Consider the following 14,939-nt stretch of genomic DNA (forward strand, 5'->3'; position numbering starts at 1 on the left):
TAATTTTAAATTGTGACTTTTTTAAATTTTATTTAAAATCAAAGCAACAAATGTTTTATTTTTGTTTTTTAATGATATATTTACGCCATTTTGTTTTTTGTGACATAAACATTTTATTTAAAACCTTTTTTATTAGTTTTTTAATTAAATTTTATTGTTTTACATAAATGACAAAATGCAAATAATTCCAATTAAAAATTATTATTATTATTATTTAGTATTTACACATTATTATTATTTTTCCTTCCCTAACACCTACCTACATTATTTATTTATTTATTTATTTATTTTTATCATACCATGGGGAAGACTCAAGCAAAATGAATAATTTCAACAAAAAAACAAAAAAAAAATTTGGCATTTTTTAATAACATTCATCACAATAAGAGTAATGAACGAACGTAGGGAGTCTTTAAGTATTTTTTTTTTCAATTAATTAATTAATTAATAACTAATATCACTCAGTAAATTTTAGCTGCAAAATATCATCTTCCTTGTAAAATAATAATAGTTTCTCTCTCTCTCTCTCTCTCTCTCTTACATTTAATCCCATTTGACTAGGTTCTAACGAGGTATTTGTACTTGATTTGTTTTCATTTTATAAAAAAATAAAAAATAAAAATACCTCTAGAAATTTCTAATTCAATTAAATTTATCCATACGTAATGTGTAATGTAATTATTATTATTATCTAAACTATTTTGTATGTTTTTTGTTGGCGATTTTAATGATGGCACACTATTGTCATTTGAAAATATTATTTTACGGATCAATAAAAAGAATTTTACAGTAAAAATTTGACCGTTGAAATGTTTTCCTTTTTTTTTCTCTAACACTTAACTTAGGCACTTTATGCGCGATTTCCTTGGCAAGTTAATAGTAAATAATTTTTACCTTGACATAATGGAAGCCATCTTGGGAAAAATTTCCGCTTGAATGGGACCGTAATCGACACATTCCCCGTCGACCGTTATGTGTCCCGAATTGCCGTCCGTTAAATCCGGTTCTAATCTAAATGCTTTCACGGGAATGATTTCGAGTTGTGGGCTGGCAACGTGATCGCCGGAGGAAAGTCCCAACAAAATCTGCAAAACGATTCAAAAGTTAATTCGTGAATTATTGCGAAAATAAATAAAAATTATTATTATCATATATACCTGAAGCATTTGACTTCTGGATGCTCCCTTTTTAACAAACATAAGCCAAATTATACCGTCACTAAGTTTGGCATTAGGAACTATAAAACAATCACTACCGATATGAGTTTGATAACTGGCTTGAACCATCACAAATTCTCCTTCCACGGTATCCCAATTTTTTGGCACTGGCTGAGTGAGAGAGGGTAGTCTGGAGGCAGGGCCGTACATTCTCACGCTATTCCCCGGTTTTCGAGGTTCTATACTGTCTAAAAAAAAAAAAAAAAATTTTAATTAATTTATTTATTAATTTCTTTAACACGTTCGAAACCAATGCTTTTTTAAATAAATAAATTTACCTTCTGTTTGCTCGTCCGTACTTAAATAACTACTACCAGCAACACTAAAATAAGTACTGTACCGACTATGTATTGAATAAAAACTATCAGATTTATGCAAACTACAAGGAGATTTGCTCCCTTTATTATCACTAGTTTCTAAATTAATATTGTCTTCAGAAACGTTTGAAAAAACATCGTTTAATGACCTAAAAAAAAAAAAAGGTTAGGTTTAGTTTAAGGTAAATGATAATGAAAGCTTTAAATGTTATTTAGATTAAAATACTTGACGATATGATAACAATTTAATTATTATTTATTACTTCTACAGGAGCGTGTTTAATTTTTAGTAAAAAATATTTTTACTCGTAATAACCAAACTCAAATTTCAATAATTTTTAATTGTTTTCATTTTTCTAATTAATTAATTGATTAATTTGTGTTTCATTTTGACTTTTCTTCATCATATTTCATTTCATTAACTTTGTATCATTAATAATAATAATAATGTTTTTTTTTTTTTTGTACATTTCATTGTAAATTTAAATATAATATGTTAAATACTTACTGACTCATCCGCATGCTTTTTATATCATCATATTTTTCATTCGAACAATTATTATATAAACCGTTTAAATGATTGCCATCTTTGGTTACTTTTTTAAGGCCATCTATTCGTGAAAACATTATTTTACCTCTGTAAATTTAAAATAATAAATTTGATTACATTAAACCTTAATATAAACAATGTGTTTTTTTTTTTTTTTTTTCTCAAGTACAAATTTACCGATAAGTTCTCAATCCGATTAATTTTGCCACACTCCATATTGAAAACCTTTGACTACCAATTGCTCTTAATTTTTCACTTTCAATGTCAATGTCAGCCAACAAACCCCAGCCTATACTTAAAAATGAATACATTATGTCATTTTTCGTCTCTACTCTCACTATATCCATATCTACGACATTTCCACTTGTAACATTAAGTGCAGAGGTAAGACAAGGATTTTTATTGTACGGTTCACTGCAAATGAAACACATTTATGTAATAAATAAGGTCACAAAAATTAAAAAAAAAAAAAAAAAAAAAAAAAAGGTCAACACAAAAAAAAAAACAATTTTGTTTACTAATATTTTAACATTATTAAATTTTTTCTTTTTTTTTTCTTTTACTTTGAAAGAAAATAACAGTGATTCCAAAAATTTTTTAAGTGTAACGAAGGAAAATGATAATTTAAACAAAAAACTGTTATTACAATGTTAATCAGAGTAAAACTTTATGTGTGATGAAATAATTTATATAATTAAAAGGAATAAAAATTTACCTTAAGGAATGTGCAATGGCTTTCGCTAAACCATTTCCAGATCCGCACGGAATGACACCGAGTTTGACTTGTGAAAAAACCTTTTCCCAATCGGGCCTTTCAAAAATTCCATTCATTATTTCAAAAAGTATTCCATCACCTTATTTAAATGGAAAAAAACATAATAATAATAATAACAATTATAAGAAGAATTAGTTACATAACAATAAAACAATTTGTGTTGACTGAAATTTGAACCATATGTATTCCATAATACAAATTATTTCTTTAAACATTTCATTTCTTCGTAATGATTATGTAATTATTAATAACTTGATGATACTTAACTGGCTTTTGCAATACATACAAATAATAATAAGATAATAATAAAAAGTATTTAAAAAAGCAAAAATTTTTCATTTGAATTATTTATAAGTTTTATAATTTAGGATTAAGTATTACCTCCGACAGCAACTATGCCACTCCATTGATAAATATCTTTTAATCTGACAAAGTCTCTAGCATAATTTGAATGTTTTGTTATTATCAAATCATATGGAATTTCGGCTTCTGTCAAAACAGGTGCTATTTTCGTATGAAACATTTCTTTGGCTTTACCAGGTCCAGATTTTGGATTTAATAAAATTAACAATTTTTGGGATTCATCAAAGCTAATTGTTGGTGATGCTGTAATTATAATTCACAACTTTATTTAAAAAAAAAAAAAATTTCAAACTAAAATCATTTATCTTATATAAATTCAACATTAAAAACATTATTTTGTTTTGATGTTATTCGAAAAAAAAAAAAAAAATAACTGTCAAATATTTCTATTTTTTTACCTATAATTTCTTGGTCTCCTTGATAAATAACAAAATCAGGTATGGGTTTTTTTTTAATTAAATATTTAATTGCCGTTCTCCACCTTTGTGCTTCTCTCATATTTTCTTGTGATTTATCAAAAGACCTGAATCTTAGAGTTATGGTCATTTTCTCTCGCCTTTCACCCGACGTAACTTTAGACTTTTTAAGAATATAAGCGTAAACGTACAAATAAGCACTAACGTCTCTCTGATCGTATTCACAACCATAATCTTCAACCATTTTTAAATCTTTTTTTTTTGAATTAGGACCGCAAACGCACGGTCCTCCTTGCACTTTGGCTTTACTTCGCATGCAATGAGCACCGACGATGTCGTCGATTCGTATAGTTTCCGTTTTTGTTTGACCATTATTTTCTTTAACAAGAGATAATCCTTTTTCGGTTAGTTTAACTTTATAAACTGTATTTTTTTTAGAAAATATATAAAATGTCTCTTCGAGCAAAGTGTCACTACCAACGCCACTGCCGTCCATTTTAAAACTAGGATTTTATAACTAGTACCACGTGATTGATAATAAGTATTATAATAACAATGAAAAAACGATATAACCGACTTTTATTTAATCTTAAGAGACAAAAAAAAAAAAACAAAATAAATTCAAATTAAATTCAATTTTAATTAAAATAAAAAAATTGTGAATGAATTAAATTTCGTTGAAGTAAAAAACTTTACGGGAAATAATTATTATAAATATCGATTTAACCGTAAATCTCTCAAATATCAGTTAACGGTTGTTTATGTATTTTTAAAAACAACGTTTCGATCATATATAAAAAACTTATTAAATATAAAAACAAATAAGGTATCGATTTCGAGTACCTGTTAATTCAATTTAATTTAATTTAATTTTTTTTTAACGTGTTAATTACAAAATAATTATTAATGTCGTTAATTAAATTTTTTTTTTTTTGTCATTTTTAAACTCGAATTCGCGTGAATTTAATACACGCTCTAAATAAATTTTTTCCTCTTTAAATAAGTAAATCTTATTAATTAAAGTTATTAATAATAATTTATTTAATTTAAATGTTAATTAACGATTATTTTTTATTAAAATAAAATTGTTACTTTTTTTAATTTAAAAAAATATCCTTCTTTCACGTGAATTTTCTTTTTACCATGAAAAAATTAAATTTAAATGACTAATGATAATTTACATTTGAGTTAATAAAATTTAATTTTTTTTTAGGTACAAAGGTACATTTATAAAAACCTTGAAAAGTTTTTTTTTTTTATGGTTGTTAGTAATTATTATTATTATAATTAAACATGAATTTTTTTTCGCATGTGTTAGTAAATAATATTTTTTTTTTATTTTAAATCTGTTTAAAATCCATAAAATTTTTAAAAATTTAAATTTAAATTTAAATTTTAAAAAATATTTTGTAATAAGTATTTCATAATTATTTTTATTTAGAAATAAATAAAATGTCGAAATAAAATTTTACGATAATAAATAAATAAATAAATAAAATTAATAATTAAATAAAATTTTTTTTTAGAATTTAAATTTAATCAAACTCGATTGAATGAAACAAAAAACATTTTTATTGATTAAACAATTGTTAAAAAAAAAAAAAAAAACTTTTGTTAATTATTTATAAACTTCTTCTTCTTCTTTTTTTTTTGTTTAAAATTAATTATTACCTTCGAGAAATAAAAAAAAAAAAAACAGAAAATCAATATTATTTTTATCCTTTTGTATTAATAAATTATTTTTATAAAAAAAAAAAAAGAATTTTTCCATTTTCGAAATTTTTAACGAGAGAAATTTATTTAATACGTAAAAGAAAGTTATTTATACATTATTAAAATTTTATTTTCGATAAATAATAATAATAATAATAAATTTATGTATGATTTAATTTTTTTTTCTAAAACGATAAGTGTAAAACTATCGATTAGTATTATTATTCGTGTTGTTTAAATAAATAAATAAATTTTAATAAAATCAAAATAATTTTTATATAAAACAACAAACAAACAACAACAACAAATTTTATAAAAAATTAATTTTTATTTTATTTTACGAAATGCAATAAAAAAAATGTCGATTGTTTGTTTGTTTGTTTGTTAAGAAAATAAATTCCTGTTACCTTCTCACAATTAAAAAATTTATTTATTTATTTGAATTTTAAATAAATTATTTATACATATATCGATTAGTTTAAATATTTTTTTTTTAAATAACTAACTACGTAAAAAAAAAAAAATAATAATAATAACAAACAAACAAATTTACATTAATTATAATCAATTATTTTATCGTAGTAAAACACATTTTAACCTCTCACGTTATTCATTTTTTTTTCTCCTTCAGTTTTTTTTCTTCTCCAGTTTTTCTCTTCTCCAGTTTTCTTTTTTATTAATCGTTCATGTTAATTTGGAAAAATTAATTCGACTGTAAAAATTTCTAGATCAAATGTTTATTATAAATGCTTCTAATTTTAAACAACCGCAAAAAAACAAGAATGGGGTTAAAAAAAAAAAAAATTTCTTTTCTTTATTTATTCTATTAATCAGGGGATTTGTTGTGTTAATTAATCGAACGATTTTCCTTCTTCCATTTTCTTTTTTGATTTTTTTCCCGGTGAAAATTTTTTTTTTAAATTTAGTTTGCTTAAATAATTTACGGATGAAACGTTGATCGTTAAAACAAATAAAAATAGAAAAAGTGAATAAATCGCGAATATAAAAAGGCTTTTTATTATCATTATTATTATTATTTAAATAGTATTTTAAGGTATAGTTTCATATTGGAAAAATCAATTTCGATTGATCATTTTCAATTTTAAAAAAATAAATAAATAAAAGTTTTCACAAGTTTAATATTATCAATTAAAAAGATTCGACCGAAAATTTTCCGGCGTTGAAAATGGCGCAATAATAATAATAATAACAATTTTCTTTTTTTTAACGGTTAAAAAAATTTATTATTAATAATAAATGAATTTTTTAAAAAAGAAAATTTTAAATGATATATTATTATCCGGGAAATTTTTTTTTTTTTTAATAAAGTTTTTCATTTTTTTCATTATTTAAAAAAAAAAAAAAAATCCGCTAAATTATTAATTTTATTCGAATTAAATTCAAAAAAAAAAAAAAAGGAAAAAAAAGTTTTTCAAAACTTTTAATCCGGATGAAAATGTTATGATTGAAAGAAAGAAAGAAAAAAAAAAGCGGAAAATGAAAAAAAAAAGTGGGGGGGGGGAAAAAGAGAGAAAATCTCATGTTTGACGACGACGACGAGGGTTTGTTGTTATGCATTTTTATAAAAAGAAAATTTTTCCTTTCTCTTTAATATTTTCTGGCAAACATTCAGTAAAAATCAAATGACGCAGGATTTTGATTAAAAAATAATAATAATAATAATAATAATAATAATAATAATAATAATAATAATGGTTAAAAACGTAAGGATTTTGTCAACGTTTAGAAAGCCGGGAAAAAAAAATTATTTTTAATAATAAAAATAAAATAAAAAAATAAAAAATTGGGTTTAGTCTGACGATCGAACGAAGGCGGAATAAGTAAAAAAAATTTTCATTTAAAAAAATTTTTTGGCATCGAATTTTCGGATTACGTATTTTTTTTTTTTTTTCAACATATTTTTTTTTTCTCATTTCGTTTAGTCGTACCTTATGTCGGTCAGTTATTTCACGTGAAAATAAAATTAACAAAAAAAAATAACTTTGAAAAGAGTATTATTATTATTATTATTATTATTATTATTATTATTATTATTATTATTATTATTATTAATATTAAATACCGCGTGGAAATTTTTAAGGGATACCGAAAATAAATACGTAATAAAGAAAATTTTCTTTTTTTTTTGCAAAATTTAATTTTCGAGCTTTTTTCTTTTTTCTTTTTTATTTAAAAAACGTTTTTATAAATAAATAAACTAGAATAAATTTAAAACCCCCTCCCGTCCCCTGCCCTCCCCCCGTCCCCCTCCAAAAAAAAAGAAAATGTAATTAAACAAAAACAAAAAAAACCTTTCGTTTAAAAATAAAAAAGGTATTAAAAAAAAAAAAACCTTTCGTTTTATCCAAAAATTTTATCCATTTTTCCTTTATTAACGCCTTTTTTTACTTTGTTCTTTTCAAAGGAAATTAAAAGGATATATAAAACGTGTTAAATTTATTTTCATCGTACACGTAATGAGTTTTCCGAACGTTTTATCATCATTATTATTATTATTAACACACGCAATTTTATCACGACATTTAATTACTTTTATTAAAATCATTATTTATTTATTTATTTATTTATTTCGCGATTTTGATACGGTTATCATTTTTTTAAAAAACGTTCCCCGATAATATTTTATCATAACTCGCGTGGATTTAAATTTACAATAATAACAATAACAATAATAATAATAATAATAATAATAATTTACGTGATTGATTGATATCTGATTTGTTATTGTTTTTTTTTTCGATTAGGCAGGTAAAAAAATAATTGAAAAGGCAGGCAAAATAAAATAAGAAATGAATAAAAACATGAGCGGTCAACGTGGAGGAGTCCAAACTCCGGAAAATTTAACGTCTGATGTCGTTGGGGGACGTCATCAGTCTGTGGTTGTCAACCTGAGTGAAAGGAAGTATAAACCTGACGACGACAGTAAAAAATTTTGTTCGTCTGCTCAATGTAAAACGTTTTTAGGCGAAGCTAATAGAAATAGAAAATTATCACAGGTAAAAAATTTTTTTGTTTTTTTCCCAATAAACCCTGATATGATAATCAGTGATATCGATAATAATAATAATAATAATAATAATAATAATAATAATGATTAAACAATTTTTTTTAAATTTTTATAATACGTAACGAAATTGAACGTAAAATAAAAAATAAATAAAAAAATGACGAATATTTTATTTATGTTTTATTTCGATTTTTAATAAATTTTTTATTATTATTTATTTATTTAAAGTTATTTTCGTAAGTAAATAATAAATCTTAAACGTTCGTGCATGTAAACGTTGTTGTCGTGTAATAAATTTTATTATTATTATTATTTTTGTTCAAAATAAATTAATTTTTTTATTGATGATAAATATATATGTATATAAATTTTTTTATTACTTTCACGGTATTAAATTTGATTTGTTTATTTTTTTTTTTTTTAAATTTATAAAATTCGTTTAATTTAAAATTATTATTATTATTATTATTATTACATAAAATTTATTTAAAAAACGAATAAAAATAAAATAAAATAGAACAAAGAAAAGAAAAGAAAGAAAAGAAAGAAAAATGTATATAAGCATTCGATATATGAAACATGCAAAGAAATTATTGATTAATAGAAAAAGAAGAAAAATAATCTTGTACTTAAATTTTCTTTTTTCTTTTTTTTTTTATGTAATCAAAAAAAAAACGTACAAAAAAACAAAATGTTTATATCAAAGGGAAAACTTTTTTTTTTTTTTTACATTAAAAAATTAAATGGCAGTCGAAAACGGGATGAAAATAAAAAAAACTGTTGTTGGATTATATCAAAATGACATGTCTTAACAATAAAAAATTATTCGCCAGGAAAATTGTAGGAAAAGTCCTGATGAAAATTTTACGAAAAAAAATGTTTTATTTATAAATTTACTTTTTAAAAAAAAACAAACAAATACACTCTGATATATTTTTAAAAAACGTCTTTTAATTATTATTATTATTATTATTATGCTTATTTATTTATTTATTACGGTATTTGATTATGTAAATTTATTTTTAATGTTAATAAAATATTTATTCATTTTTTTTTCTCTCTTTGTTTTCCACGATTTAGTCATTTGATATTATTATTATTATTATTAATCTCGATTTAATAAATTATTTATATAAAATACGTTAAAAATTATTTTATTTATTTATTTATTTCGGGCCTGTTATTATAATCGATTCGTTTTTTATGTAAAAAATTGCTTTTTGCGTTTGAACAGCTGAGAGAGAGAGAGAGAGAGAAAATAAATAAATAAATAAGAAAAAACTTTAAATAAATTTTTGGCGCTCGTTCGAAATATTTTTTATAAATAATTAATTTATTTAAACGATTAAAAATTTAAAAAAAAAATTGTGTGACATAATTTAAGCAAACAATTTAATTTAACCGAAATCAAAAATCAATATATATATATATAAAGGTAAAAAGGAAAATGTTTTTTTTTATATTTCAGGAACAAAATATAAGAAAATCAGATGGTTTTTTAAAAACTGGAACAAACGATAAATATCTACAAGATTCTTATAAACAATCATTTCAAAATCACGTTGATAATTTAACAAATGTTATAACAAAATATAACAACGCACAAGAAAAATCAAATAAAAAAAATTCGAAACAAGAGGAAAAATTGAAAAATTCAACAACAGCGACAACGACGACAACAGCAAAAGTATCATCAAAACCATTGACAAGATTAGAAATCAAAACGGATGAAGGAATTCATAAAAAAATTATTTTCGGAAACGATGAAGAGGAGGACGAGGACGACGATGAAAACAATTACAAAATAAATAATAATAATAATAATAAATTGAAAATGAAAAATGTTAACTTGATGGTAACGGAAAAATTTCAAGAAGAAAATTTTTTCGAAAATTTATCAGAACCTAATCCTATGATAACATTTAATCATGTTTGCTCGGAAGAACAATCGGAAAAGGTTAATTATGATGAAATACGTTTTAAAAATAGTAGAAGTTCGAGTCCTATGTTAGAAGTACCCGGTACGAAAAAAGAAGAAAAAATAACTACTCGACCTCCATTGTAAATATATATATATATATAATGAATTCCGTGAATAGAGAGACCGAAGAGTTTTCTAAAAAACTCGTCAACGAAAGAAAATTATGTCGGGAAAAGTTATACAGCGGAATATTTGAAAAACATAGGCAAACACTTTTTGTTTTGGGGACTTTTATGAAACTTTTCAAAACGACTTCCTCCAGGCGAAAACAATGTTATGAAGTTAAATAAACAAAAAAACATATTATGTATAATATTTGGGATAAATTTTTTTCCAAAACTTCTTTATCATTATTATTATTATTATTTATCTTATTATATAAATAAAACAATTTTTTTTTATATCTTGTGCACTTATTTATACATAAATTTTTATCTTTTATTGAATTATATATATATATATATTAAATTTATAAAAATTTTTGTAAGGCTTCCCTGATTTGGAAAAAAAAAAAAAAAAATTAAATTAAAGTACAAAATTATTTTTTTTTTTTTTATGAATAATAAAAATATATAAGAGTGTGATGAAGTGTTTGTTAAAAAAGAAAAAGTAATAATGATGATGATGATGATGATATTATATCAAAGAATGATTGTTAAATTAGTTTTACTCTTTGTACCTAAAGAAACGTGATGTGAAAATATTAAAAAATTTAATTTTTAAACTTTCAATAATTATTTACTTAAATATTTATGTGAAAACTTGTTATAATATTATTTGTATAGTTTGTAATAAAAAAAAAAAAAAAAGAATTTCAATGTACAAAATAAATTTTTGGATAAATGTTTTTATGTAAATACATTTGGATTGACTTTACAATCAATAATAAAAATTTGTGTGACTATCACTTTTATATGTATCTGATATATATATATAAGATTTTAAAAAAATAAAATAAATTTTAGGAAAGAAAGCTCTCAAGTTATTTTTTTTTATTTCCCTTGATTACTTGAGTTTCACCCTACTTAATAATAATAATACTAATTCAAAATCTTTTAATCAAACATTAAAATGAAAATTTTAAGAATTTTTTTTTTTTAATTCAAAAGTTAAACAATGGTGTTATTTTAATGATTTTAATCACATTTCAATTATTTATTTTAAAACGTGTTTTTAAATAGCATGAATTTTATAACGTTTAATTATTTAATTAAAACGTTTTAGCACTTTAAAAAAAATAAAAAAAAAATGTAATTTTTCTCCCCATTGCAATCCTTTTAATAAATTATTAAAGATAAATGGTTGCATCCTTTTTTTCGTCTGCAACCTTCCACCGGGAAGCTGCGCGTTATTGTACACTTTTTTAACGTTTAAATTCATTTCGAGTTAATTATTTATTCAGTTAACGGAAACCATATATGCATTAAAATAATTAATTAATTTTACATTGAATTTTATTATATAAAATTGATAATCAGAGAATAAAAATTTTTAGTGGTAGTAAATATTTATTTCCCGGATTAAGATTATTGTTTCCAATTGAAATAAAAAGAAAGCTTTAAAACAATGAAAATATAATTAATCAAGTTACCTAGTGTGAATAAACTTGAGTCCTGATTTAATAGATGTTTCATTTTATTTAATTATATTATTTTGTGTTCGAACAAGCGACCGTTAAATTTTGCAAAATTCTTAAATAGAATACTCACCAGCGATTGGATCGAATTCATTCGTTTTACCTCAAAGCTCGAACATTTTTTATCTCTATGACTTATAATTTCGGAATAAAATCACAGAGATCTATACTTGTCATTACTTACTCACTTGCAACATTTGAATTAAAATAAAAATGTTATAGCTTATACTTTATTTGCTTTTTATCACTTTGTTTAAACTTCACTTCTTAACACTATTTTTTTATTTTTTGTGTTTAAAGTTTTAAATATGTCCGGTAAAAAATTCATCGATTTAAAAGAAAACGATTTTGTTGAGTTTTATCTCTATCCGAATATACCTTCATCGTTACCTCTTTTCAAAAACGATTTACAGGCAGTGGAAACATTAAAAAAACAAATATTGTCAATTGTAGAAAAAATATCTGAAAAATATATTTGGCACAATGAAGGATTTAAAATTTATGCTAAAAATTTAGTGTCTTATGAATACTCAAACAACGAAGGTGAACTCATTTTAACAATTAAATGTCAGATTTGTATGCAAAATTTATCAATTTATTATTTTTTTTTTTTTGTTTAATTAAATTTAATATTTTTTTTAGAATCAGAAGCATTTTCATTTTATGGTTCACTTAATTATGGTGAAAATATTGAAGATGAATGGTTTATTGTGTATATTTTGACAGAACTGACAAAACAAATTAATGATCTTGTGGTAAGGTAAGTACTTATTATTAAAACTATTAAAAGCAAATTTTGATTTCCTATATATTTTTTGGAATCAATTGTAATTTAAAATATGTAAATTAAATTATATTCATTAATAATTACTTTAAGAATTAATTACCATTAATTTTTTTTTTTCAGAGTTAAAGATACTGATGGTGAATTTTTATTGATTGAAGCTGCTGAGAATTTGCCATCTTGGGTTACTCCAGATTCATGTGAAAACAGAGTTTTCATTTACAATGGTCACTTACAAATTTTACCCAAATGTTACAAACCTAATAAGGATGAATATATTGTTACTGATGAAGTAATCAACTATGTAAGGCAAAATACGAACAAAACTCAGGTTAAAGAAAGTGTGCAAAAAGCAATTGACCAAAGAATTTCAGGCTATCCTGAGAGAATAGAAGAAAATTTTCACAGGGTTAATTTATATGTGCCTGTAGGAGTTGCTGGATTACTTAATGCTAAACCAAACTTAATTGCTCCAGCTGTAAGAGCTTTTTACGAACGAGATCTTATGGATATTAAGGTCAGATAAAATTTCCTTGTAAGTAATATTATTTTGAAATCAGTTAGTCATTATTTCTAAAAGTTAAATTAAAATTTTAGGCATGTCAGGCGATGAGATTTTTTCCTCCTGAAAATAGAGTTTTATCACAAATAAAGTTTACAAAATGTTTGTATGCAATGCTTTCTACTTCTAAATATATTCCCGATAAAAGAACCGGTTGGAGTTTGCCTCCTCCGAATGATGAAATGTACAAGTCTCACTTGTTGGGAATAAAAGTTGTAAGTTTTTAAATACTTAAATGTTAATTATTGATATAAAAAATTGAATTGAATATACATAAAATTTCATGTCGTCTAGGCTTGTGGTTTTGAAATATTATTATCAAGGGTGAGAGGAAAACTGAGTAAATATGAAGAGATGGAAGAAAGTGATTTTACCGAAGATACTCAGTGGAAAAAATTTTTTAAATGTTTAACTGCAAGAAATTATTTTCAAGGTCTTTTAGAACATTCAAAAGAATATAACAGACTTTTAGAAAATGCAAAAAAATATTATCAGTCATCTTGCGAAGAATCTGTAAAGCCCAATCAGGCAAAAGAAATTAGTGATTTGTTAGAAAAATTAGAAATAGACACAGATGAATTAAAAGAAAAAGAAAAATGTCTTCCAGAATCGGATAAAGATGATTGGATGAATATAACTCAAGAAGACTTAGATGCCATGTTAGAAACTAGATTCGGTAGAGCTAGCCAAGTTGAAGGAGATTTAATTAATGGAACAAATAATATTGCCGATCATTTAAAAACTTTTATAAATCATATATCTGGTCTGGAAGGAGCAGAATTTCCAAAGTATAATTTATTTTTACAAATTTTAAACTTTTATAAATGATTAAAAATGATTTTTTTCTTTTGTTTGTTTCCCCCCCCCCTCTCCAGGGCTAATAAATTGATTGATTCATCAGAGAAAACAAAAAAAGGAATAAAAAGTAAAAAACTCAAGACTGTAAAATTTTCTCCCGGTACAAAACTTCACAGCTCAACCTCCGAAGAAAAAATAGAAAAAGTTGAAAAAGAAAATAAAATTCAATTCGAGCCTGACGGTTTTATAAACGCCATACAAAATATTTTAGGTATGGCATTTTCCTTTTTTTTTTTTGAACCTTAAGGAAATCGCCAATTTTCAAACAATGCAAACGAATATTTTACAGATTTTTCCATTCCCGACGATAATTATTGGGAAAGTGAAGGATCAGGTATGAGTTCTTACGAAGATGAAAGCGATATGGAGCTTCCAATCACTAAAACATCCGGGAATAAAAATAAAGAATTGATCAAATACATGAAAGAAATGGATCAAGAACTTTCAAATACGACAATCGGTAAAAGTTTCGAAACGAAGACAAAACTGGTTAGTTTTTTTTTTTTCACTTAACCGGATACTAAAAAATTAGAAAAAATAAATTTAATTGTAATAGTATTAAATCTCACATATTTATTTTTATAGGTTAAAGGGGAAGAAAATGATAGTTTTGATGATATTGAAAATTTCGAACCGGTTGATTTGGATAAAAATGCACTTAAAAATATATTATCCAGTTACCGAGCTCAGTTAGGGGATGCAGGTCCCGCAGAAAATCTTTTAGGACCCTTAGGAATTA

The 14,939-nt window shown here is 23.3% G+C and overlaps 3 protein-coding genes across 3 annotated transcripts in view; 2 read left to right on the forward strand and 1 right to left on the reverse strand.

Moving 5' to 3' along the window:
• Positions 1–890: 890 nt before the first annotated feature.
• Phum_PHUM281370 (sphingosine kinase A, B, putative) lies at positions 891–4,134 on the reverse strand (the record flags this gene model as incomplete). The annotated part of the gene is made up of 8 exons (XM_002426802.1): positions 891–1,085; positions 1,158–1,405; positions 1,496–1,683; positions 2,043–2,171; positions 2,262–2,498; positions 2,800–2,938; positions 3,241–3,465; positions 3,621–4,134. 8 exons carry the CDS (start codon positions 4,132–4,134, stop codon positions 891–893), a joined length of 1,875 nt encoding a protein of 624 aa, XP_002426847.1.
• Positions 4,135–8,161: 4,027 nt separating this feature from the next.
• Phum_PHUM281380 (uncharacterized protein) lies at positions 8,162–10,650 on the forward strand (the record flags this gene model as incomplete). The annotated part of the gene is made up of 3 exons (XM_002426803.1): positions 8,162–8,368; positions 9,848–10,400; positions 10,481–10,650. The coding sequence occupies 3 exons, from the start codon at positions 8,162–8,164 to the stop codon at positions 10,648–10,650; spliced, it is 930 nt and encodes a 309-aa protein (XP_002426848.1).
• A 1,654-nt stretch (positions 10,651–12,304) lies between these two features.
• Positions 12,305–14,939, forward strand: part of Phum_PHUM281390 (uncharacterized protein) — a gene marked incomplete at both ends in the record, with an annotated part of 3,116 nt that continues 481 nt past the window's right edge. The window contains 8 exons of the mRNA XM_002426804.1: positions 12,305–12,539; positions 12,639–12,756; positions 12,904–13,297; positions 13,378–13,557; positions 13,637–14,105; positions 14,244–14,411; positions 14,490–14,689; positions 14,786–14,903. Coding sequence (XP_002426849.1) covers positions 12,305–12,539; positions 12,639–12,756; positions 12,904–13,297; positions 13,378–13,557; positions 13,637–14,105; positions 14,244–14,411; positions 14,490–14,689; positions 14,786–14,903 — 1,882 coding nt within the window. The remainder of the gene's footprint in view (positions 12,540–12,638; positions 12,757–12,903; positions 13,298–13,377; positions 13,558–13,636; positions 14,106–14,243; positions 14,412–14,489; positions 14,690–14,785; positions 14,904–14,939) is intronic.

The sequence above is a fragment of the Pediculus humanus genome, genomic scaffold, assembly GCF_000006295.1.
Source record: "Pediculus humanus corporis 1103172107665 genomic scaffold, whole genome shotgun sequence".
Classification (NCBI taxonomy): domain Eukaryota; kingdom Metazoa; phylum Arthropoda; class Insecta; order Psocodea; family Pediculidae; genus Pediculus; species Pediculus humanus.